The sequence below is a fragment of the Fundulus heteroclitus genome, unplaced genomic scaffold, assembly GCF_011125445.2.
Source record: "Fundulus heteroclitus isolate FHET01 unplaced genomic scaffold, MU-UCD_Fhet_4.1 scaffold_9.2, whole genome shotgun sequence".
Classification (NCBI taxonomy): domain Eukaryota; kingdom Metazoa; phylum Chordata; class Actinopteri; order Cyprinodontiformes; family Fundulidae; genus Fundulus; species Fundulus heteroclitus.
The window spans coordinates 463714-490560 of record NW_023397361.1 but is presented as its reverse complement, the minus strand read 5'-3'; the positions used below and the strand labels follow the sequence as shown (position 1 = coordinate 490560).

At 40.8% G+C, this 26847-nt stretch overlaps 1 protein-coding gene and 1 long non-coding RNA gene across 2 annotated transcripts; one reads left to right on the top strand and one right to left on the bottom strand.

The window, feature by feature from the left end:
- Positions 1 to 24883, bottom strand: LOC105927242 (TLC domain-containing protein 4-B). Its single transcript, XM_012863899.3, has 7 exons — positions 24529 to 24883; positions 18821 to 18990; positions 16232 to 16321; positions 12838 to 12896; positions 12668 to 12762; positions 6169 to 6242; positions 1 to 3264 (listed from the first exon to the last, which is right to left on the bottom strand). Exons 2-7 carry the CDS (start codon positions 18973 to 18975, stop codon positions 2946 to 2948), a joined length of 792 nt encoding a protein of 263 aa, XP_012719353.1. The 5' UTR covers positions 18976 to 18990; positions 24529 to 24883; the 3' UTR covers positions 1 to 2945.
- Positions 14470 to 16188, top strand: LOC118562374. The gene is made up of 2 exons (XR_004930594.1): positions 14470 to 14824; positions 15072 to 16188. It is a non-coding gene; the product is annotated as an uncharacterized LOC118562374 (long non-coding RNA).
- Positions 24884 to 26847: the final 1964 nt, after the last annotated feature.

The following is a 26847-nucleotide window of genomic DNA, read 5'->3' as shown; positions in this document are numbered from 1 at the left end:
TCGAGTTAATTTACTTTTTATTTTCAAGAATAAATGAAAATGTGACTGACAAATTTCTATCTGCAGTACATTCATAGAATGTCACAAAATACTCCATCTGCTCCAATACTTTCCTTAAAAGCCATTTTAAAAGAAAAAAAAAACACCCAACAATTCACAGTTGCTAGGAGCAACAGCTTCCCCGCTGTTAATGCGCCGCCGTTCCATGCCAACGCCCGTCGGAATAATAACTTCAAAACAATGCAACACATATTACGCAAGATCTTTGTAAGATTCGTGTTTATTTGCACTGCCCAGGTCGTTATAAACTGTGCTGCTTATTTTCAAGTATTCCCTTGCTGTATTTTCTGTGCTGGATACTGGTCTAAATAACTTGTTCGCGTTAGCGTCGCATCCTTATCATCATTTCCTGTGGACGACATTTTGTGGCACAGTACAAGAATAAAGTTTAAGTAAACGTTATCTACATGTAATAAGAAAAAAAAAAAAGGAACAAAACTGGTCTTCACAAATGTATATGCATATTTGTTTACAATGCAATCCCCATGCAAAACCGCATGCAGTTAAGAGAAGGTGCATGAAGACGGCCATATTGAGCACACGTGGTTCACCCTGTTTCCATTCAGAAATTGCTGCTGTTTCCCGCTGAACCCGAGTGAAAAAAATTAGCAGTCGACACATTCTTCCTTCCTTTTTTTTTTTTTTTTTTTTTTTTTAACGATTCTTCTACTGAAGATGACATCCAGCACATTCAGCACCCCCAAAATCCGTGGGACTGCTTTGCCAGTAATAAACCGTGGAGGCGTTTCGCACGGTTGTAAAAATGCCAGATTAAAAGAAAATTATATAAAAAAAAAAATCTATATATATATATATCAAATGCTTTACATACTGTGAAAGGTCACATCATGCAAAGAGAACGAACTTCAGGGAAAATACAACAAACAAACTCCACACCCATACAACAAAATTATGTAGGAAAAAGTAACAAAGAAAAAAAAAAAACAAGTGAAAAGAAGCCCCTGCCACTATTAAGTTTTGTTGAAAAAGTACAACAACAGAACAAAGGCAAAGCCATCACATTAGACGGGCGTCAGACTTGGGAAGGTGGTGGTTTTAATCACCGAGAGACAACACACTTCTCTGTTCAGCGTCAGAAAATATTCACTGTTCAATTATCGGTTGTTCTGAACAAGGCAAAAAAAAATGAAATAAAATAATCAAACACTCAAAACAGCAAGGCATAATTAAACAGGTTTACAATCCGTATTTCTAAACATCTGACGGGAGCTTTTTCCCCTCTACAGCTCATTGAAATTCAAGTGCGTACTGAAAAACCAAAAGTGGGCTGAAACCTTAATTTGAGCCGATGACACGTTACACCCAGCGACTCAGAACCGCTCCCGTTCCTCTCCAAGTGCTGAGCTGCTTTTAATTTATCTATTTTATATTAGCAGATTGACGACAGGCACGACAGCTATACCACCATTCCACATATTTTTGTGCATTAAAAAAAACAAAAAACAATCTTGGATCAGTTAAAAAGAACACATAAAAGAAAGGAACATTTTATGTATCCCGGCAAAGTACAAATCAAGCTAAGAGCTTTGTGGGTCAAAAGAAAAAAAGAAGTTTAAAGCTCCTACTGTAGAGAACACTGATTACAATTTTCCTTTATCCAAATAAAACCGTGTAACAAATGATCAAATCATTTGCTGAATTTGCTACCAGAATTTTTAATTCCATCATGTAAAACAAACAAACAAACAAAAAAAAAAACAATAGTTTGTTGTTGGTTGAGAAACGTTGCTGTAGGGTGAAATCAACAGTTTGTGTCAAAAAATGATAAAAATATAAAATGTTATCAAAATAGGGCAGCAAGTAGAAGGATGCCAAAGCCCTAAACAAATCTGTTTTTTTGTTTTAAATTATACTCTTTATCATAATGTCTTTACTTTTAAAAAACTTTAAGCAAGCAGTGCAATAGTTCCCCCTTCCTTCTGAGTGATATCAGGCGGGCTTTATGCGTCATTGGACTCAACCCATCACGGCGCTCTCAGTACTGTGCAAAACACAGCCGTCCACTGCTAAGTTTCCCTTTTTAGCGTTCCCAAAAAGTGCGTTACAAAATCATTCACCTTTCACATCGCAGTTAAGATAAGTGTTTTCTATCAAGTCGATTTGCCCTGACACCAGCAAGACAAAACGGACTAATTACCAGCAGAGGGCGGATGCTCTTTCAACCGACCTGCTCGTTTTAATACCCATGCAAAGGTAACCGAGATGAGAGCTGAAATGCATACCTACCGCTGTCTGTGAATGCAGCCCGTCCGCTCTGCGTCTCTATTTTCTCCCACGAGCATCTGGCAAACGAACTCCACGACACGACGAGCATCGCTGCTGAGCAGCCGGACGACCTTGGGCTTTGTCACAAAGGTGAACTCGCAACTTGCTGCTAGACCGGCAGCGTTCAAAACAACACGAAACCTGCTGTTGAGCAAGAAGCATAAAAAAAATAAAAATAAACGGTAAACTTTTTTGACATTGTTTTTTTGTTGTTGTTTTTTTTTAGTCGGGGTTAACAGTCCCTTTTTTGTTGATGGAGGATCTGTTCTGTGTTTGTGAATTGTTCAGGAGAAATAAATTGGCCATGCACGTAAAGTATTGCTTGAAAGTCTTATCATGGCTAAGGTACGACCACTTCACTGGTCCGCAAGTCCATCTAAGAGACTCTGCTTTTTGCGCACACACAAAAAAATAGAGAAAAAAAAAAAAAAAGCAAAATGTCCTCGTTACATTCGGTCCTGCAGGGTTAGGTCCTGCTTCGCTGCCTTGGTAGCAACCTGAGGGGTCCAAACTGCTACTGGCAGTGCACTGAGACATTTGTCTCTTTTGTTGCAGTTTTTTTTTTTTCCCTCCTCCAAACCACTGACATCCCGGCGCTGTTAGTCCGTCTTCCCGTTCTCCTGGGGCGCCGGGGCTTTGCTGCGGCGCGCCGAACGCAGCACCTTGTAGCAGCCGCGCGTGATCTTATGCATCCACATGATGTTCATGACGTCCAAGCAGATGCTGGAGCCGATCCAGGCCACGCGGCCCCCCCAGGGCACCAGGTAGAAGGCCTCGGTGCCGTACACGGCGTACATGCGACTGTAGTACACCGGCATGACGGCGATGCGGACCACGAAAAAGACGACCGCCATGGCAACCCCGTTTGCCATATTGGGCCGGGATGACTTGGGATATCCTAGTACCTCAAAGAACCAACTGAAACGAAACACATTTTTTTATGAGGGCACTGAGTGACAGGGGGACAAAATGTAAATATTAAAATGTAAGACGATTTCAGGTAGCCTGGACTTTGGCATCTAACAAGGCTACTCTTAATACTTTTGTAGAAGCCAAATAAGTCTTTCATATAGATGAGATTTTCAAGACTATGTTTTTTTCAGATTAGTAAAGCTAGAGTATGAATAAAAACAGCACCAAGACTTGTAATTATCCATTACTTTCTCTGTGACACATGTCAGCACGTACACTTATTGTACACTTATTATAATAAACTTTGAAGAACAAAGCAGTGCTGAGTAAGGCTTGTAAGCATTAGCGCTCCACTTCAGTGAGGTTACATATGCAGGTAAATTACATCATCATATTCTCAGACAAAGACATAAAAGAGATCTTAATCTATTTTTATTAAAGGGAAATATAACAATTTACCAATAGACTATAATTAGATTGTTTCCTGTAAATATTACCAACTACCTTAAAATTATGGATGGGGTAAATTAGATCAGAGGGATGCTGACTTTAAAACAACAATAGAATGAGTCATTAATGCCTCGAATGAAAGAAAGGGGGTTTATAGAGAGATCTGAAACTAGCTTTATTTTTTCCCTCACAGTGTAAAGATAAAACTACTTGAAAGAGGAAATAAGGCTTGCCTGTGCTTGACTTTCACTAATTAGGACTTATTGTATTGGTACCGAGTCAAAGTAGTTATATTTTCCAAATGTTTTTAATGCTGTTCTTGTATCTTATTATGTTGGAGCGCCAAAAGAGAAATCAGAAATGGATCAAATTGGCAGGTCAAGGCTTTAAAAGTTGAGAATCAAGAACACACTTCTGATTGTTACATCGATTGTTCAACCATTCCATTTATTTCCAATGCCTGTTAGAAAACACGCCACTGTCTGTTGTCCTCTCAGATTAATTGTCCTTCGTTGCAATCGTCGTAACACCCACTGGCTTTTGTTCCTTTCTAAAACCCAACATGGCCCGTCACCTCCTGGCTTAAATCAGTTACTACAACAGGAACTCCCTTTAAAATGCAATCCACGTTCTTCGCAACTTATTAAAATCAAAGTCCCTAAAACTAAGTCTTTCTTTGGCCTCATGTCTTTTCATTTCGCTCCTGGAAATTACAGAATTTTCTTTATCATAACACCTATGTTTCAAAACTTTGATGTAATTCCGTTTTAAACACAGACCAAACAACCTTTTTACAGAGTTATATACAGTAGTTGTTTTCCTGAAGGAACACATTTCTTACTGTGTGTAAAATGTTAGCTGTCCTCTCACCATGTTCCCCTTTAAGTTTTAGCGTTTTCAGGCCAACACTGAAATTAATAATTTGTACGTAATGTTTTGCCTGGTGAAAGATACTTTATATATACATTCTATAAATAGATAAAAGATGAGCAGTGATACGGTGTTTTCATCCTCATCATAAAAATAATAATAAGAGCAATTAAAGAATATTCCATCTTGACTGGTGACCATTAAATGCTGCGATCACGACATAGTGTGATCCAACAGTTTCCTTTAGTACCAACTGATCCTCTGTGTCAAAAGCCATAAAGGTCAAACTGCAGGAGATTTTGCTTGCTGTCTAACAACTCAGCAAAATGATGTCATACTTCAAAGGTTGCTGGGGTCGGAGTTTTTTTTAAGGTGTCTGAATGTGAGTATCTCAACAGTTTGCAGGTGAAAGATTTACAGCTGATCATCTGAGTTTCAGACAGAAATTACAGAAAGTAACTAAGTACTAACTAACTTTTTTACCTCACTTAAGTAGAATTTTTGGTTATTTATACTTTGCTGGAGTAATTATTTAATTAACCTACTTTTTATATGGTAAATGGCTTGTATTTGTATAGCGCTTTTTAACTAGTCTGACGACCTCCAAAGCGCTTCACACTACAGTTCAGTCATTCACCCATTCATTCACACCCTGACGGTGGTGAGCTATGTTAGTAGCCACAGCTGCCCTGGGGCAGACTGACAGAGACGAGGCTGCCGTGCACCAGCACCACCGGCCAGCAGGCAATGCGGGTGAAGTGTCTTGCCCAAGGAGACAGTCGGAGCAGGGGATCAAAGTGGCAAGACACCAGTTGCAGGACGAACTCCCCAACCTCTGCACCACCATCACCCCTTCATTTTCATTCAGCTGTACTTTCTGCTCCTTACATTTTGAAAATATCCTCATTTTCTTCTATTTTATTACGGTTTGTTTTCATTACTGGCATGTCAATAAAATAAATAAGAAAAATGGTATTCAGATTAACAGCGTTACCTAAACAGAGATTTTGATTGTGTAGTACTGCACCAAGTTGTTTGGCAAACGCCCCAACATACATTTATGAACAAAACATAGAAGAACAGCATTATTAGTTATTTTACTTTTTTGCATTACAGGATGTCTAAGCTTTTGTCCTGAGTGGCATTTTTTTTTTTACTTAAATTACTTTTACTTTAATACTTTAAGTAGTTTTAAAGCATGTACTTTTATACCTTCACTTGAGTGAAAAGGTTTATGATACTTCTACTTCTACAGAAGTAATTTTAAACTCTAGTATCTATACTTTTATTTAACTACTGACATCTCTGGTTTCAAATGGTCCACCCTTGGCTCAGAGTTAATAACATTTATACTAGAAAGACAGAAGGTTGACACTTTCAGCTGCGCTGAATACCATTTGTCAGACAGGCAAATAATTTAACTATTTAATGGTAAACATATAAATCCATTTATGTTATGGGAAGTTTATATATATCAGGGACTAAATTTTAAATTTTTAAAGGTTGAACCATACATACTGTTGTGTGATGAACAACTGTGAAAGAAGAAATGGCCGGAAAAAACAGGTTTAAAAGTAAGGAGGTACATACCGCTGGTTCACACATGGTGTGGAAAACTCAGCGAGCAGACGGAAGTTAGCAAAATAAGGCAACATTCCTTGGCCCTGGAAAAAACAAGGTAAGCACAAAAAGATAACAAAAGGTGAAAGGGACACACACACGAAACACGGAATCACTTGGATCAGCAGCTACGACACCCATGCATGACCTCCTCCCTATAAACACACTTTATATGAGAAATCATCAAAGGGCAACAGCAGGTAAACAGTTCAGAAAAAAACTAATTTGAATAAATATACATATTTCAATTCCCACAATGCAGATGGAGAAAAAAAAAAAAGCACCAGTGCCATATTGCGAGGGGAAATCTGTGCTGAAACGTCGGATCCAAAACAGATCCATCTGGCAGTTCTTTAAATAGCCTTCCCCTCACGGCCCAAGTTACTTCCTCCATTTTTGCACGCCAAAATTAGCCTACCGTCTCCAATCCTCATTCAGACGGCTCTTCTATATTTAACAAAAAAATGACGTCCTTTATATTTAAAGCGTAGCGTAAAGAGCCTAAACCTGAGATGTGTCCTGCAAAAATGGAACTACACTACACAACCATGATGAAACCACATATTAGTCTCTACAACTCAAGGTGCCTTTTTCCTTAGCAGCCAAATTATAATCTGTAAAGTGTAAAACATGTATCCTTTTTGAAAGCTGTACAGAGGTAAGTGGATCGTTGCTATTCATCATGAGCTCTGAATACGAACCGAAAAGCTTTAGGCCAGTAAAGCTGTTGATAACCTCCACTGGGGCAAAATGTCAGTCAGCTGGAAAAGTTATGACAGGACAGCCTCTACAACTAGAAACGTCAGACAGGACTAAGAAATAAAGGGCAGATTCACCAGGCAACCTTGGCATCACTTATACTGAGGCAATGAAATGTCTTGCCTCACACAGGGCTTCCAAATATCAGTAATTGTGCTCGTGTAGCCTCTGAAAACCTGCAAACACAAGAGGCATGATGCAGAAATGCCAACAGAAAATCATGCAGCTACACACCACACAGTGAGGTAATAAATAATAAATAACTCAATTTATGTAGTTTTGTTTTTGTATTTCATTCATTTTGCATGTATTTATTCACAAAACCTGAAAAATATGCAATGCAACGGTGAAAAGACATTGACACCGTTACATAAATACAGATACTGAGCCAGCCACTGGTGAGGGAGCGATCAAAAGCCATGCAGAGGAACCAGCGTCACACTTACAGGCTAATCTTTACCATGCTAATTAGCTCTACGGTTTTGAAACGCTTAGGTTGAAATAATGGTGCTGCAAGTGCACCATTTCCAACATACACCCAAAGGTCAACGTCTGGCTGAATAATGTGCGTCGGTGAGAACAGGTGTCATGAGTACCCAGCATCTGCAGCAAAAAGCCCTGACTGGTCCAATTGAGACCTTGAGTTAAAGTGAGGGTTGAGGTAAAAAAAAAAAAAAAAAAAAAAAACACTACTGTTTCCACATAAACACCCAAAAATAAAACATATATTAATGATTAATATTACCGGGCAAGCAGCCTGACTTTTACTTTGCACTGCAAAAGTATTCACACCCCTTTAACTTTTTTTATATTTTGTGATATTGCAACCACAAACCTCAGTGTATTTTATTTGGGATTTTAAGATAGGCTAACACATAGCAGCACATGAAGGGAAGAAAAGGGAAAGGGAAGAAAAAGCTACATGGTTTTCAATATTTGTTACTATTAGAAATCTGAAAAGTGTGACCTGCATGTGAATTCTGTCGGTCTGGGCAGGCTTAATTATGGCCACACTTAATATCAATAAATACAATAAGTGCTGAAAGGATGTATATTTAAACTGAAGGTTATTCACCGTGAAAATAATTGTTCTTGTTGTGAGAACAGCTCAAACAGACTAGTTATAGCTCTTGTGGGGTATATCTCTAACAGCTGTTGGACTCAATTAATGCAAAATAGCTCAAGCTCAGTCAGGCTGGATGGATTCTCAGGTCTTGTCCCAAATTAGGGGGGGGGGGGGGGTTGGACTTTGACTGGGTCATTATAACAAATAAATATGCTTTGATCTAAACAAGTGGTGTCCAAACTTGGGCCAAATAGGAAAAAACTCAGGGGCCATGATCTTTTTGTCCCAATTTGAAACGTAAAACTATTTTATTTTAAATTCTTTTCTTTTTACTCAACTAGCAATGCATTAAGATTACAATATTCAAATGAAACAAAGTAAAAACATTTTTTTTTAAAAAGCCCTGTGATAGACTGGCATCCTGTCCAGTACCTAGAATCTGGCTCATTGACTGCTGGCAGCTCTGGCTTTCGTTGCACCAGTATGTCCCGCCTTAAATCACAATACTGCTACATGATTGGCCTGAACCGTGTTTGGTTCGGACACAAACAGTAGAAGCCAGGAGATGGATTCTCGCGTGTTTGTGAACGCAAAATACTGCGAGAATTCATCTTGCAGGCAAGGCCATTTTAAATCTATTCTCAGCAACAAGTATGAAAACTTTTTTTTTTTGAGGATCCTTGCGTTATATAATCAAGATCAATGAATAGGTGTACCCAAGTCTGCTTGTGAGGTTATATCTGTGGCTGTACTTACTACAAAATTAAAATTAAAGCAAAAGAAAAAAAAAATATAGGAAAAAACTTTGTGTTGTACCAAACATATTTTCTATTTAAGAAGGAGTAGGTTTGTCATTTAGATTTCATCTCACAAAATTACAAAAAGTGTCCCTCTGTACCGGCTCCATTTGCTGGAGGATCAAATTTCCATTCTTGAAGAGCATTTGGGGGCGACACAAAATGAGTCAGACCGTGGGCTGAACTTCAGACACCAACGATCCAAACCAATCCATTGTAGCCCTGGCTGCATGTTTAGGGTTGCTATATTTGACCTTTTACCCAGTAACATTCTTCTTAGGCCTCTCACAGGTTTTCCTCCAGAGTCGTCTTGCGGTCACTGAAGCTCCATCTTCCCATCAACTCTGACCAGATTCTAAGGACCATTGCATGATGTTGCCACCACCACTCTGCTGTTTCATCATCGAGCAGCAAAGCCTGTTTGCAGCGCATATTTTCTGCTATGCTATCCATCCATGTACCTTTTAATTTCAATCTCATCGGACAAGTTTGCTGTGTTCCCTGCCACCAATTTATACGTCTCGGTAAGTCTCCAATTGTGTTTTAGGATGTTCAAAGATCTTTGGAGAGTTCCTTGGATTTTATGATGCTATTATCAGATGCTTTATAATAGATGCTCTATAATGCTCTATAAACTGGACCCTGCACTACTTTTGCACATTTGCATCATTGCATCTCTATCTAGCATTAAAAATGCTGCCAAAGTTGCAGTTTCCAAATGCATTTTTGCACAAATGCCTTTTGCACCATCATTTCTGCACATACAAATGTTTTTTCACTGTTCTCTTCACCTGCATTGTTTACATTTCAATTGTTTACTTTTTAACCACTGCTGCAATGTATACTGTAATTTACAAGCTGTATGCAACGAATTTTCTTTCTGTCTGTACATACAGAATGACAAATAAAGATGGCTAAGTCTAAGTCTAAGTCTAATAGTCATTAGAACTAAGTGAGCTATGAGGGCAATCAGCTGCACCGGGTTAGAATTTGGGGTACCGGAGTAACGGAGGCTGAAAATATATGCATCGCTCACTTTTCAACTTGTTATTGGTCAAACATTATGAAAACCATGCATCCCTTTCCTTCCAAACTCACAAGTATGAGCTACTACGTCCTGACTTAACAAATAAAATCCAAATGAAATATTCCAAAGTTTGTCAAAGTAATGTCACAAAAGGGGGAGAAAAGAAAAAAGATTCAGAGGGTATGACTACTTTCACAAGCGAAACATGTGATTAAATACTTACCATTGGGGCTGAAACAGAAGTTGGTGAATGAAAACATACTTACTATTTGTTACAAAGAGGGTGCATCTGTATTGCATTTTATGTATCATTTCAAGTCATCCGCCTAGCATGAGCATGCTAGTACGCCTAGGAACTGGTAAGTCCATACTGTGACTGGGCATCATTTCTGCTCAGTACAACACAACAGCAATAACAGCAGACAAGACAGGAATAAAGAAGTCCCCATCTAGATCGTGGCCTGCTCTGCGTTTCCTAAACGGCACACAGCCGTCTGGTAGTTTTTGCATGAACCAAGGTGACAACACAACTTCCGTTTTACTCTGGTAGTTTTTGCATGTGAGCTTTTGCAAAGGGGCCGCTCTTGTTAAAAGTCAGCGACGGACACAGAGACAGACAGATATATTAGAAGGAAGAAAGAAAAGCGAGAGTAAACCGGAAGCAACGAAGGGACACTTACAACACTGAGAAGAGAGCATGCATCTACTGACAGTTTACTGATTAGGCTTTAGTTAATAGTTTAAACACACACACACACAAACAAATCATAAATGACAAACAACATTCAGATCAAGCCGTCTGGGGCTGATAATAACAGAAACATAGCAACAAGATCAAAACTACAATTGCCATGATTTAGAAAGGTGCACTAACTTTGCTAAACTTTCTCATTTAAATATATGGAAATATATTTTGGGGGTTACTTTTTCTTTCTTTCTTTATTTATTTTTTTAGGAGCATCTGACGCAAACAACACGAACACATTTAACATATTAACTAAGGAGACTGTGACAACATGTGACGGATCTGACTGAGGAACACAACTGAGTCAGATGAAAACGACAAAGAGGATCGGCCAGTTGTGCTTTAATCTTTCCAGAAAATGCCAGATGGTTACAAAACCGCAGCTTGAAATGCTTTTGGCCTTTTCATTATTGGGGTTGCCAAATATAAAGGCCTTCCTTCAGCAGTTTTCGAGGTAGCTTGGGAAGACAGTGATGAGTGTCCAGTAACAGTATGGCCTACAAAATCTCATTATCGTCCTTTTTTTTTTTTTTTTTTAATACAGGTGCTTGCTCTGTTTCTGCTGAGGAAAAAAATGAAGTTACAATCAGCTTTTTTTTTCATCAGGGCAATTGTTATTAGTGTTCATAACGACATAAAAGATGTGCTTCTATGCCGTACACTAAAACAGAAAAAAAACTAATGCTTAGAGAACAGCAAATAACTGGAATTTAAAAGAGATCTGAGTTAAGATCTACTTTTATAATCTTTGATTACCAGGGATTTCAGCTGATCACCAAAACTTTAGCTTATTTTGTTTATGTCATACAAAGCAACACACAGCACGGATCCGTTATCAAAAAGGTTTCAAAAAGACTCGAAGGCAGAGCAATGCACACTGTATGTCCTTCTGCCGTCTTCAAAGTAAATCCAAACCTTGTATTGTGTCGCAGCAAACTGAGCTATAACTGCGTTTAACAGAGATGTGTAGCAAAAAACACCTGCCGGTCTTACGCCTGAACTATCTCAGAGAGCGCGAGTAGGAGAAGTAGGAAGCAGACCTCGACTCTGGCACAGAAAACAGACAGGCATAAAGGTACCGTACATAAGCAGGTGAGTCATTAGGCAAGTTCCACAGGTTTGTTAACATGCACAGGAACGAGAAAGGGGACGCTGCCTGTGTAGGATGTTCAGAGCTACCAGCATGCACACAGCGTGTACACATCAGCCTACATCAGTCTTAAGCTCGATGCGGAAGAGGGTGGGTGGGGGGGGGGGAGGAGTTCATTTGACATCAGAACCACCAGAAGGGGTCAGTAGAACAAAACAGAAGAGCAGAGAAATTGTTGAGGCGAAGGGAAGGAGGAGGAGGAGGAGGAGGGGGGCGGGGTCATCAGCCAGTAACATCACAGAGCAATTCCATGCAAAAATTACCATAGTCATCCATTTCCTGAAATTATGCGGCAGACCCTGTCGACCTAGGGGGTTTCGGACTGGACCAAGAGTGAACAGCGGTGCAAACGAAGGCTTGTGGCCGGCTTTAACTCCGGCCACATCTGTTTATCGGCACACACGGCGTCGCCGAGGGAAGGACGCACACTTAAACTGAAGGTTATACGCCATGAAGAGCATCGTTGTTGTCACCACAGCAGCTCTAACAGCTGAAACAGTTGGGACTGAATTAGATGTGCCTTAGGACGTCTTTTATTCAGCTGCCGAAATAAAATAAAACAAAACAAGAACAAGTTGAGGATTTAAGCTTATTACAAAAACATGTTGACTGCCGTCCGAGGCAAAATATACTGTCTCAACGTGTCAACCCATCAATCGTTCTCAGCTTTTTGTTGATTTCATAGTAAATGCAGCCAGTAGAAGGTTTCTCACTGGATTTATTACTTGCATAGATAATACTCGCTCTCATCTTACTAACAAGATCTAAGAACCAGTACTGCACATGGGGAATGTGGAGGAGTCCTAATGTGTGTTGGAGGTTGCTGGTCCTACCACCCAGTTAAAGCGGGACACAGCTGTTCACCCTTGGTTGTCCCCTTCCCATCTTGCCTGCACATTCTGCTATTGGACAATAGGGCACTCACCAGTACATAGTAGTAAGCATACAGTGCTGCCAGATGGTGAACTACAAAAAACTTGTCCCCTATCGCCTTCCAATAGTAAAATATAAGCAGCAGATCTGAAAGACAGAGACAACAAAGCTTGTAATTATGATCATTCATTTTAAAGCTGCTGAAGTCACTGTTTCTTTTACCTGATATGAGGTAGCCTGTTGTGATTGCAACATTAGTCTTCACCAGTGTAGGATCTCCCCTAATGACACAAGCACACACTGGATTCAGCAAATTTACGCTTCGGACTTCTCCCAATGTAGCCGACAAACTGCTTGCCATAACGGTTTAATGTCTTTAATCTGATTTTTCTTGAACTGGAGGAATACCAGAATACCTCTGACCTTCCGAAGCCATGAGAAGGGAAATTATTTGTGATCGTGAACAAAATGCGACTTTCAAAACTGTCAAATGCAAAGACCTTTTGAGTCACTTCAAGCCAATTAAATAATATTCCTGAAACCATAGACATCATATATGTAGACGCCTTGTTGGGCGGGTTCTGCCTCTGCTGGGGATGCGTCAGAGCGTCCGCCATGTTGAATGTGGCAAATCTGCAGTTAGGCTCAGTCACTTAAACAGCATCAGAGGGACTTTCTCAGAATATACGTTATATTCGTAATATTTTTATTTTTGTAATATTACAGGTTTATTTTCATATCCCTTTGGTTTCATTCTCCTGGATTTATTCTCGTAAAGAATAAAAATAATTAAAATAATCTAACCCGGCCCTATCACTCCAGGACTAAAATAGCTCTGCAAACTGTGACTATTCTGGAAATGTTCCCCCTTAATTTTCATAATATGACGTTTTTCTCATAATATTACCACTTTTGTCTTTTTTTTTACTTTATCCTCCTATGACTCTTTTCTCCTATTAGTGATTTTATCTTTTTAATACTCCCCCAAAAAGTCTGTTGCTAATCTATGTCCATACCAGATCTTAAAAGGTTCACACGGTTTTATGAAATAATGAAGATGTTTAGATTTAACCAATTAATTTTCATATTCATAACACATACACATATATATATTTCTCTCTCTCTATCTCTCCCTCTCTCACACACACACACACACACATACATATATATATATATATATATATATATATATATATATATATATATATATATATATATATATATATATATATACATACATACACACACACATCTATTATCTGGACATATACTTATATATAAACACACACCTATTTATTTAGAATACTTCTATGCACATCGATCAAAAGCCAATCTGGCTGCCAATCTCTATGAATTAATCTCTATATATTTTTTTACAAGTGTATATAAGCTCCATCTATATCTTTCTATCTGAAAACTTAACACATATACACAGGGAACATAGACGCTCACTACTTTCTGCCACACACAATATGTCGGTGACGTCGACGTGCGAATGTGTCTGTGTCTGAAACCATGTCTTTTTTAGCTTTATGTACTCATAAAAGCTCCCTGACTGACCGAATGCGGCGGCAGCCTCGCTGTGGATTGAGATTCATTCATTAGCATTGCATGTCCTGTGCGAAGATGGTTTCACACGGCGCTGAGCAAGGCGCTACCAGAGCGCAGCCGGCGCCTCGGCACGGGTGTGTGAGCAGCTCGGTGGAGCCAGCGCTTCACTCCGGTCAAGGTGGACTGACACTCGTGCCGCTAATAGAGACAGGATAGCTGTCAAGCTGCTCCAGCCTGAGCAGAAAGCTCTGCCCTGCCCTCTGGATCATAATTCCCTCTCTCTTCTTTTGTGTTCCGCTTCGTCTCTGCCTCACTATACCAGCTTTAGCTTCATTGCAGCTTTGCAGATAAAACGAAGCCAACAAGTATTAGCGGATGAGCAGAGCTCTATCCCTACGGCGCCTCAATGGCGTCACAGAAGACACCAGAGGAAGGCTCGGCAAGAGCAGCATTCAGCGCGAAATCCCCGTTCTGCTTTGTTATTTTTGATAGTTCCAAGTCATTTTAAAGAGCTTTTTTCCACCCCCTGACTGACAGGCTTAGAGAATCGTTGTGGAAAAACTGCTTCTCTTTTTTCTTTAATTAAAAGTTGTATAAGGTGTCTCTATCAAAGGGGGTGATATATGTTTTGCCAAAAAACCCTGGAATAATGTTCTTGGTTAGAAAACTCTCCAACATGGCAGCAAGCCAGGGAGACAAAATGAGTGTGAAGCTTAGACCAAACTATGACACGTGTGCCCTCTGTAAGGCGGAGCTGGATCAATGGGGCCCTGTAAGATGGCTTTGGCAAAAAAAAAAAAAAAAATTTGTATGGTTTTGAGATAAGATAAGATGCAATAAGAAATGCTTTATTGTCCTACAATGAGGATAATTCATTAAAATTGCCACGCTGCAGGCCTACCCAGGCCTGGGCAATATATTCTATAAATGTCAATTTCCTTAAAAAGAGCTATAAGATGATTAGACCACATCATTTATATTGGGATGGTCTGTGTTGCGTTATAGGTATACTTTTCTGTACTCCAGCAGGTTATTTTTCAGCAGTTTCTTATACATCTACACCTATTTGATAAAAAAAATGTGCCAGTGAGACATTTGGGGTAAAGCTTTTGATTCAGAGATGCCTTTTTTAGAACTATTTTACAAAAAGACAAAACCATATCGCAATAAATATCGCATATCGGCATTCAGTCTAAAAATATCGAGATTATTGTAGGGTGAGCAAACACACACTAGCTAGGCTCCTCTACTGCTTACATCCAAAGTGGACATAACCAGGCATCAGGATACCGGATTTCTACTTTGCTCGACTATTTTATAAACAAATTTAGACCAAAATCATTTCCAACAAAAACTACTTCCAATAAATGTCTCCTTCACACAGGAAGAAACTAATGGATTCCATCATTTGAGTTTAAACAGAAGGACCAACACTGCTTGTGCTCTTGACCTTCTTGCAAAGGGCAAACAGAAAGTGTGATTTGCTCAGTGATAGAAACTAAAGTACAGTAATTGCTTCTTTAATTCAACGGCAACGTGTGACGTGACATAGGAAACTCTGAGCTTATTCGCTGTTGTCTTCACCGAGCAGTTAAAGGTCAAGTCAGCTCGTGTGCTCAGGTTCGTCCGACACCGTGGAGCTGGCCTCGGTACATCATCCGGCCTTTGTTGACAGCAAGATGGCTGTGAAACGTCAAAAACACCTGCAACATGCTACTCTGGGTGCGAGTTAATCCTGTAAAGTAATATCACTCATATAGCCAGGAGCTTTGAGAAGAGTAGAATATTTGTAATCTCATATATGTTATGTTCTTTTTCCTCATTTTACATACAATTAATATACATACCCAGCTGTTTATGCTTTGCCATAAAGTGCCATAGTGTTTATCTGCTTACATTTCTAGTTTCGGATGGATTATAAAGATTCATTGCTACATCTAGTTCAAAGTCTAGTAGACCTGATGTCCCATGGATAATCTGTACCGACATGATTATCAGATTTGTAAAAATTTAAAAAGAAAAGCTGGTAAATACAGCGTTAAAAGCATGAGGTTTGCCATCTCACCACACTGGATCTTCATTGACGGCGTCATCAAAGAATAAGATGTAGAGACAGAAAATTCCCACCAACAGTGCATGGAACGTTGACACGGTCCTGAGGGGGGGAAAATGAAAGACACGCCGACATTAAAATCTCTTCCCTGTCGAAAGAAGATGCTGATCTTAAGAAGAGGCAGCACACGGGTATCTTAATTTAATAATTTAATGCCTCGGGGCTGTTGTTTGGTTTCTGAAAGAGGAGGGTTTTTTTTTTTTTTTTATTAGGATTCGTGGAGGATCAACTGATTGCTTGCCACGGCTGCACGCTGATTCAAACCAATTAGACTGAGAGATTAAACACTGCTGAAGGGTCACGGAGAGCGGCGCTGAGTTCCAGGCAGTCATTCACGTTGCCAGACAGCCCCACGGTTCTCAGCAGTCGCTCAGTCAGACAGAAAGACAGCAGCTTGGACTGCAAAACTGCTCGAGCCGAATCTGTACAGTGGGGGGGGGGGGGGGGGGGGGGGGTTTCTACAGGGACCCCCAAAGCTAGGATTCATCACAGCTAATCGTTAGGTTTCATTTGCTCATCGCCCGTAAGGCCGTTTCAATTCAGCGAGAGCTCTCATGAGTAATAAGCAGAGGATGAAAGAAAATGAAAGTGATCACAGCTCGTCAAGAGGCAAACGCGGTCGCATCGCAGTCCCTGGTTTAACTGTGAAGCTCCCGTCACACATCAGCAGAACCAGCTTTTTTTTCTGTTATTTTTACACACTGAGGCTGTTTTTAGGCTTTTGTAGGAGATTGATCTGTAAAAAAAGTTTTAAAAAGGAGTATTTACTACAATGGTGATGTTTAAAAAATAAAAAGTCTAGCTTTAACTTGTAAATCCATTTAAAGACATGACTATTAAATTGCTAAATGAAAACTTTCTTTACTATTTATACAGCGTCTTGCAAAAGTATCCACATTTTGCAACTTTACGAACCTCGTTTGCTGTCTTTATTGGGATTTTATGCATAGAGAACGGTGCATAACAGCGAATTGGAAAGAAAATAATACTTGGATACTCACCTAACGCAGCTAAATCAGTACTTAGAAGAACCGCCTTTCACTGCAACTACAGTTTCAAGGCTTTTAGCATTTATCTCTAACTACGCATCCAGAAAAGAACAATTCTTCCCTGCTTTCTGCATGAATCCTGATCAGCCTGAATGGAGATTGGCAGATTTTCAAACTGAAAAGGGCGGGACATGGACTGTGCTACTGGAACACGAGAACATGCTTTGATGAAACAGAATAAAAATCCCCACAGCACGGTGCTGCCCCCGCCGTGTTTCGTGGTGGAGATGGTGTGTTCAAAAACATACTTGGGAGGTTTTGACCAAAATTAAACCGGCCTATTTCTGAAGCTTCTCCTTGGGTCCCTCTCTGATTAAAGCCCTCCTTGCCTGCTCTGTCACTTTAAGTGGATTACCAAGTCTTAATAGATTTGCTGTGGTGCCAGTTTTCACATTATAGACTTAAGAGTGATCCATGAAATGTCCAAAGCTTATGATATTTCCTTATAAGCTAACCCAGCTTCAAACGTCAGCTCAGTGTTACCACTCACATGTCCGCTGTGTTGTCTTTGCTCTTCATGATACTGTCTGTTTCCTAATATCCTAAAAACAAACTAATGATACTTTAACAGATTAAATTACACCCAGGTGGACTCTATTTAAGAATTAGATGACTTCTCCAGTCAACTGGTAGTGCTGGATTTTATTGAGGAGTATCATAGCAAAGGGGGCTGAATACAAAAGCACAGCAGACTCTTTAAATAGTTATTTCTGAAAGGTTTTGAAAACCACTACGTCCCGTCACGTTGGTTAATCACGTGAAATTCTAGAAACATGAGCTAAAGTTTGTTGCGTCGTAACAAAACAGGAAAAGTTCAAACTTCAAAGGGTTTGAATACTTCTGCAAGGCATTTTATGAAAACTAGAGGAAAATGCAACACGCGTATTTTCTTCTAGCAGAAAAAAAAACACATTTTAAATGTTGTGAAAAAAAAATTGTCTAATACTTTATGTTTTACAGCCTGTAAAAACAGGCATGCGTCTGCTCTTGCCGTGACAATCCTGAAGTCAGAGTAACCAAACACAGCCTTAGAAACGTGGAAAAAACAGGGTTAGAAAGTGAAAAAAAAAAGACCACAATTTCCCTGCTTTCCGTACTTTGACAGAGAGGAGATGCAGAAACATTGCACAGCACACGCATGAGTCAGACACTGGTGTCACAGGAAATCTGTGGGCTGAATGTCAACTCGCATGTTCGGTTCCAGCGAACACAAACCTCCTCCTGGCCAGCGAGGACGCAAAGTCCAATGCTGCCGTCTCTGCTGTGCAATGCCCATGTACAGGGGTGCCGTCACAAATTTTGGGCCTCATGACAAAAAAAATTTAGATCATCCCAAAAGCTCATATATATACACACACACATTTTCTTTATCTGGGCCCCTCACAATCAGGGGCCCTTGAATTGTCCTAACTTTCCCCCCCTATAAAGCACCCCTGGGCATGTAAACATACAACTTGGAGGCACCACAGACATGAATTAAATTTCCGGTCACCTGGAGTTCCACTCCACCTTCTGCTTGTCGCCGAGGCCCAAGAAGCCGGGGCTGATGCGCACGGACACCCAGGGGCTGACTCTGTGGAAGAGCCACTGGAAGGTGAAGAAGCTGACCACCGAGATGGTGAGGATAAGCTGGCTGAATGGGTCCATGGCCACCCAACCCCACTGTGGGAGGACAAAGAGAAGAAAGGTTTAGGCTCAAAAGCAGCTTAAGGAAAATGGCAAGTTACCAGAACATCATTCACAGCGTTAAAGACCTGCATTTCATTTTAAGAAGATGCTTTTTTTACTCCCCTTGTACTCTGAACTGTTTGTTTTCATTCCTACCAATTCGTTTATGACTACAGCGCCCGTTACATAACAAGTGGTACAAGTTCCACGACAGCGTTACTCTGGAAAATCTGTCTTTGCTAGATGTGCCCACGGCAAAAAGCGGACACGCTCGCGTATCTCTTCTCTTATTATATAATCATTATCACTATGGCAATCACGCTCAGAACACACTGTTACACATTCATATCATCCACTTAAGATAACTCGCTTTTTTTCTTCCTCCATGTGTCTAGTATGACCCATTTAGGGTCCAGTTGCAACCCCATGCCTCCGTAGCATGTAAATAATTTCATGTCAGCATTGACAACAGACTCCGGGACGGTGTAAAAAGACAAAAAAGTTGAACGGCCTATGCACAGAAAGGAAAACAGATACGGCCTGCTGTGCACGTTCTGACACATGGCCTCCACGCAACATGTCACCGAAATGTTCTCCAAGCTACAGATGGAGTTGTTGCTGGTGAAAACGTGAACTCTTGAATCTGGGCTCATTCACTGTCAGTATCTGTTAACGTCAGTGAGTCACTATGAGACACTCTGAATGATGACCCTGGAGAAGGCATGACATGTCCATAGGGGCTCCAGTATAGTCAGTTTTACAGAGTTAGAGAGGAATGGCACTGTTGCGTGGCTGATAGAAGGTCGTACCATGTATCAATACCAGAGTGAAGTGCCTGTTCTGTGAGGCCAGGGCCGACCGCAGCTTCAGCTGCAGGTATTAGGCGTATGAGCACAATGAGATGTCTGATGGAAACCTGCTTCGTAAGATTCCAAAAACCTTAAACGGAATTATAATGTGAAACCATATATTTACATACACTATAAAAACCGTTTAGTTCGTTGTCTGACTTCAAATAAGAATCTGTTTTAGGGTTAGGGATACCAAAATTAGTCTGCCTGATACAAAAACAATGACAAAAAAATGTTTCAGGGCTTTTTTTTACTCTGAACTTTAAATACATTTTCTAAGTATTTTGTAGAATTACTTTTTTAACTCTATAACTTAGGGCAAACACTTTTAAAAAAAAAAACTTGTCACAATAGTTTGTAAGAATTTTGACCCATTCCTCCAACAAAGTTTTGATGGGACTCAGATCAGGGGAGTGTTGGCCTGTCCTTAAGCCATTTTTTAACTATTGTGGTGGTGTGCTTATAGTGTGGTCATGTGGCTGATGTCGAGAGATGGTGCTTCGATATTTCCACATTAGGTTCTTTCCACATGATCCGATCTGTTTTGTGAAGTACACCAGTCCCTCCCTGCTGCAAAACCAATCCACTACATGATGTTTCCCCCCGTACTAACAGTTAGCATTAGTCTTCTCCATATAAAACACATGGACTTCCACTACACTGTGGTGGACACAGCTAGCCAAAAAGTTAGCCTCACAGACCCATATTCTGCAAACAACAATATTAGCTTCGCTACCGTTACACCGACAATAGATAAGGACATTTGAGGAAGCTAACGCTAGCCGCTAACTAATAACCACCACCTGTCACACAAGTCTGTGTCACGCGTCTTCAGACAAATGGTGCTGTACGCACACACATGGCCCATGATGAACGGGCATAGCGCTGCATGTTAGGGTGTCTAGCTGTTTTGGATCAGGATAAATAACTTTTAAACTTTAACTTTTACATAGCAGTGGCAGAGGCATTGAAAAGAATATTCTATCCCTTTGTGCCCAGGCAGCCACAGTGCACGTTGGACGCCAGTGTTGCCAGTGTTCTTGTGGGAGAAACAAGCAACCAGCTCTATTACCTCTACCTTGTAAATAGTATAAATGAACAAGCCCAGAGTCACTGAAGCAGACCTGGCAACACCGCTGGAAGTCTGGAATACATTGCTGAACGTTTCTGAGGTCACTTTCCCTCCTTTATCAGACTCTTTAACAATCATGCAATTAATCATGACTTTTTGGGTTACTTATTGTGGTAGCATCAATATCATTATTTTTTACATTGAAAAGCATAATTCTTTTATACATGCTGGTTAGATGTCCCTCAATGCTTGCCGTAAGACAGCCAGGCAGTAAGCTGTCGGTGTCTTGTACGGAAGTGTTGAAAAACAAATCAAAGGGTCCCTCTTTGCCATGCAGCGACCCAAAAGCCCAGCTCCGAGCCTAGTCCTCTTCCAACTCATGGGGTGGCAGTGACAAACCCAGAAAGCTTGGTTACACTAATAATGAAAGGGTAATGGTCACACAACAGTGCACTGTTTACAGAAAAAAACGGCATTTCTGTTTTTGAGGGAATGGGCGCCGACTGCATCATAAGAAACAGAAGAAGAAAGGTAAAAAGAAAATCATTAAGTATTAAGAGCCAGGACAGTGACGTAAATGGCGGATGATAATCTTGTTGTGACACCCAATATAATGGACGCTAACCGGTCCGTAAACAATTTCCACACCTAGCGGGAACAATAATGTGATGAACAAAAAGTTAGCTCCACAAATATTTGTTTTCGTATTTCGTATTAGCGCGACTGTGCCCACCACTGTCACTACACCACAGAAGTACTCTTCATCTGCTCTCATTAATTTGCATAAATATATGTCTGCATAGTGTTTATATACAAGCTAAATAATGTATCCACTATCCCAGTTGTTAATGGCTAAGCTCTGCTAATACTAAGGCAGTAGCTGCAATTAGTTCTGCTGTGTTCACAACACAGCTAGCTCTGGTCACGTTGAGATTGGCCATAATCCGCTGCCAACGCCGATTCGCACATTAACATTTTTACTAGAGGTACCTAAAGGTACATGTGGAACTTAGAGGTAATGCGAAATAGCTACTATTTTCTTTGAGGTTGACTGAGACACCAGAAGAGTTGATCATCCGCAACCCTGCTGAAAGCATTTTGCGCAGTCAGTTATTGAATAATTGCTGATTCCTAATTTAGCAAATGGGTTTGAAACAATATTTTATCAAAAATGTTTTATGTTCCTCTCTGCTTTGCCTTGTAAACTTGCTGTTTGAACACCTAGAAACTGACATGTCACAGTTTATTAGTTTCCTTATTCTTTTCATTTTACTTGGAAATTTTTGTATGATGACAGCCCTACTGGGCATTTATTAATATTTATTCATAGCCAAACCTATTCTAGCGCAACACTAGGCTTGTAAAGGTCCACAGTTCTCATCCTAAAATCTTGTCTGGTTTATTTTGCTTTTTCGATGATGTCATTGATGTTCTGCGTGTTTAAGGTGCTAGAATAAAACTCCATGTATATTAACCGAGTTCAGTGCATCCCAGAGATTTGTCCTGCTCATGATGCCAGGAAGCCAATCAATACTTTTGGAGCTGAAGTCTTTTATTTTATGGTAATCCATTAGTACCTGCCTGTCTACATCTGTGCTTTCCCAGCATTACCTGGAAATAAATGTTATCTGTGCCTTGAAACAGGTGTCTATTTATGACACGGTAATGGCAAGTCATTGTCCAATATAACCACAAAATGCTAACTTATCACCGTACGGGATTTAATGGATGGTTTGGGTTTTTGTGTGCATTTTAATTTGTTCTAAAGTACTTGTGATGACCTGGTACAAAAATTAAGAAATATCTTGTTCATGCTTTTCATACTGGTTATTAATCTTTGAGGAAGGAATTTAATCATGCACAAAAAAAAGCAAAAACAAATAAACAAAGAGCACTAAGAGCAACTTATAGAAAAGCTTTTATGTACAGTGTCCATTCAACAACCTTTTATTTCTGAGGTCGAGCAATTACACATTTTCCTTCATCTCTGAATATTTTAGCATCTTTAAAACTAAGCAGCCTTGGAGGTTTTGTCCGATGTCACGATAAAAGTCCAAAACTAATGGCTAACCTGAAGAGACAGTTAAACAAGTTTCCATACAAATATTGACCGGTCTGTAACTGTGTGTGTGGAAAACTGGAGCACGGCATGACGATCACATATATTTCGGTTCAGAATCTAGGCCTTGAAAAAAAAAAAAAAAAGCACGTTAGAGAACCCTGCACACACAACCCTTTGCATCTAGACTGCTGCTCTCTAGAACGCAAACAGATCTAAAATTAGCAGGACTGTATGTGCTCAGGCTTGTATGCCACTGACAGAAGTCCACAGAGGCCAATGGCCCTTTTTCTTCCTAGATTTGCCCAGTTTTTACTGGGATTTACGATTCTGCGAAGCGGTTCATTCAAAAGCTAAATAAATCTGAGGATGTGCAAAAACGTTTTGATCTGTTTCCTAAAAAAAACCGAAACGCTTCGTCTTCAAGCACTTAACATAAACACGCTGCATACGTTTGGTCTGGGAGCTTTTGGCACTGGCAGTCCAGGGGAACCTAGATGTGCAATAAAAAAAAACAGAGCCATAAAAACTCATCAGCCATTAGAGACCATGTGGCCAGTTCCAGATTGTGCTCTCTTTGCCTGCATTTAATGCACCATAACATGGTGCAAGGTATGTAGACTTTTAAGTCTCATAGGGACTCTTTAAGTAGGGAGGGAGAAGTCACCTTCTGGCATGCTTACTACAAACCGAGGGAGGGTTGTTTTACATAGACACGTGCATGTTTGAGGCCCGCAAGTGCAACACACGACCATGTTGCCAAGGGCAAAAGTTGGCAAAGGTCAACATTAGGGCGCGGAGAGACAGGAATGAATGGCTGAAGCTGGGGAACAAATCACGACAGGTGAGAACAGGTGCGATGAACTGACAGTGTGTTAAAATTACTCAGGAAATCAAGAAGGAAGAAGGAAACCAGTTAAACATTTCCTGTCACTTTTCTTTTTTTCTTTTTTTTTAACAATAAGCGAAAGGAGAGGTGGATACAAGTTTAATGTGAGGGGAATCCAAACGCTCAGGTTTGAGCGTGTTTACGTTAACATACAAATACACATCCAACTATCTCACAGGGGGAAGACACACACACACAAATAAAAATAAAAACCCTAAACGAAGTCTGTCCTCTCCTCCTGTTTATTCTGGGATACATATTGACCTAAATGAAGAAACTTGGAGTATGTAGGATCGGATTGTTCCCAGGACCATCATAGCCTGCTCGCCTCCTTATAAGCGCTGCTAAAAAATCGCGCTTGCGTAACGTCACCTTTAACGAGGAAACTGTAGTTCAACGACAGCAGCTTATGGTGTGCGTGTGTATGTGTGTGTGAAAGAGAGAGAGCACCCCCCGCAAACATAAAAACAGGCTGGAAGCGACCATGTTATACAAACCAGAAAGGTTTTATAACGCGACAATAAAGCTAAAGCAAGGCCGGTTCGCAGCGCAGTGTCTGCCCGGTCCAGATGCTGGGGACGGGGAGCAATACCGCCGGCCTAGTGGCGTCTCTGCCTGCCTTCCACACACACACATATAACGCGGTAGTGTACGTACTCACCTCGCGTCTCTCATTCAGGTGATTCGCTCCTCGCGCTCACAGCTGCCTATGGTTTCCAGGGGTCGCGCGCCGAGCCGCGTACGTTGCTCGAGACGGAGGCGCCACAGCCATGTCGTTTCATTTCAACCAAGCGAAGAGACGGCAGCAGGCAGCCTCCCGCTCCGTGGGTTCATCACCACTGACGACAGCCAACAGCCGGCGGGGACGCAGCTCGGAGCCTGCGGCGGGTTCTGCTGTGTTGAACGCGACTCCGGAGCGGCAGGAGCTGTGCATAACTGCTGCTGCAGAGGTGCAGGTCGTGCAGCTCGGCTTTACAGAACCGAAGTGGCGGCGGCGGTGGTGCTGGATGGGTGGGTGGGTGGGTGGGTAGGGGGCGCTGTACGTGAGGGGGTGGGGAGGTGGAGCTTTGCGTGTGTTTTCGATCGCATGCGAGGTGACTCTCCCTTCTTTTCCCTGGGCTCACGTTTGATTCCAGCTCTTAAAGATACATACACACAATATATGTAGCACACGTAAAGGTTGGAATCAGGCCCGTATTAAGACAATGTGGTGCCCCTGGGCATTATACCTCAAAGCCCCCCACCCCCCTTACCCGTGCTGTCCTCCGGTCAAAAACATCAGACATAATCAAGGGGATTTCTGTAATGTAACTTACTAGTTACTAACTTACACAACTACATGTAGGCATATGAGCAGTGATATTCAAATATCTCATTTTAAAATGTTGAAATAAAAAAAAATCTTGATTTATTTATCATTTATTATTATTGTGACATCAGTGTTCACAAAACGAATAATGCATGGTCTTTCAACAATTTCAAGTAAATAATATAACAATTTATGAAAAATATATTTTTAAAGCATGTGTCATGTGGTGCCCCCCCCCCCATGGTTGGTGCCCCTGGGCACTGGCCCACTGGCCCTTATGGATAATCCGGCCCTGGTTGGAATGATGGCCAGAGATTCAGAAAAAATGGATCGGTACCTGAAGAATAAAACATATTGTCCATTATTATATAGCATATATGTCCAGGAGGGTCGGACCGTCTGCAACCTTGTTAATCCCATCCAACCCAAATCCAACTTTGTCTATAAACAAACAAAGAGGCCAACGGGTTGAGCAGACAAAAAGTTTTGCCATAAAGATTCACTTCTCTGTTTATATTAGACTTTTTTCCATGATAATGTATTTCTTTACTTGTAGCCGTCTATTTGATTATTGCATTCCATTTTACTTGGAGTCTTGTCTGTGTTGTGTCCTTGTATCTCTGCTCAGCTGCTTTCTTGTTTATTTTAGTCTGTCACCCCTCAGCCTTATAGGCCCATCCAATTAAGCTTATTCAGTTCATCTGTTGCCTTGTTATCACACTCCTGCGTCCCACCTGTTTCCCCTGCTATTTAAACTCCCATCTCTCATTAGCGCCTTGCTGGGTTTTTCTGCTGCTACGCCACGTCATTGTCATCTGCAGTGTTCATGCCAAGCCGTGGGTTTTTCTTTTTATTTAAAAAAAAAATCTTAAAGCAGTGCTGTGTAAGTTTTGACCAAAGTGTGAGCTTAATTTGAAATGTTACATGATTTTTCAGGTCAATATACAGCATTTGGCGTGTATGGGTCCTCAGTGTCGGCTGCCTTTTTCAAAAACTTGCCGATGTAACTTGAGAGGTTCAGATCTGGCTCTGAATGGGTCATGTGACCTAGAGCACCGCAGTCTGTGCTCCCCTGAAACACGAGAGTTAATCTTACATGCTTCTACTTTTCTCATCCTCGTGTCAAAGTTTGGCCATGGTCGTTATTACTAAATACAGTATATATAAATAATTCACAAACGTGCATGTCAGCTGTTCTCTGCTGAAGTTCCTGCAGCCTTTCGTAATCGGATGAAGGAGCCTGTTGTATACCCCATCCTTCTCTTTCATGGCTTCTATAGCTCCCCCTCCCTCTCCCCCTGGTTCTGCTGCATCCTCTCCCTTTTCGTTTCAATGAATGTGGCCTTGTCTTTACAAGTAACTCCATGACTTCTCAGTCTGCAGGTCCAAATTATTTTTAATGCTTATTTTTGCGAAAGTGCAGTGTTGTGCAGTGGCCTTCAGCGGTTCTAAACCTGAAGGTTACAAGTCTACTGCCCCTAGTGGCTAAAACTAACATGGTGCTACTTTAACTCACCAAGCCACTTCTGTCTGTCTGTCTCATTTGGGTCCTTCTCCGAGAAACACAATGCCTGACAAAAACAACACCTTATGCTAATTATTAAAAGCCAGAGGGAAAATGTGATTTTAAAAGAGATTTTAAAACGGGAAGATGCCTTCCTTGTGTAGCCT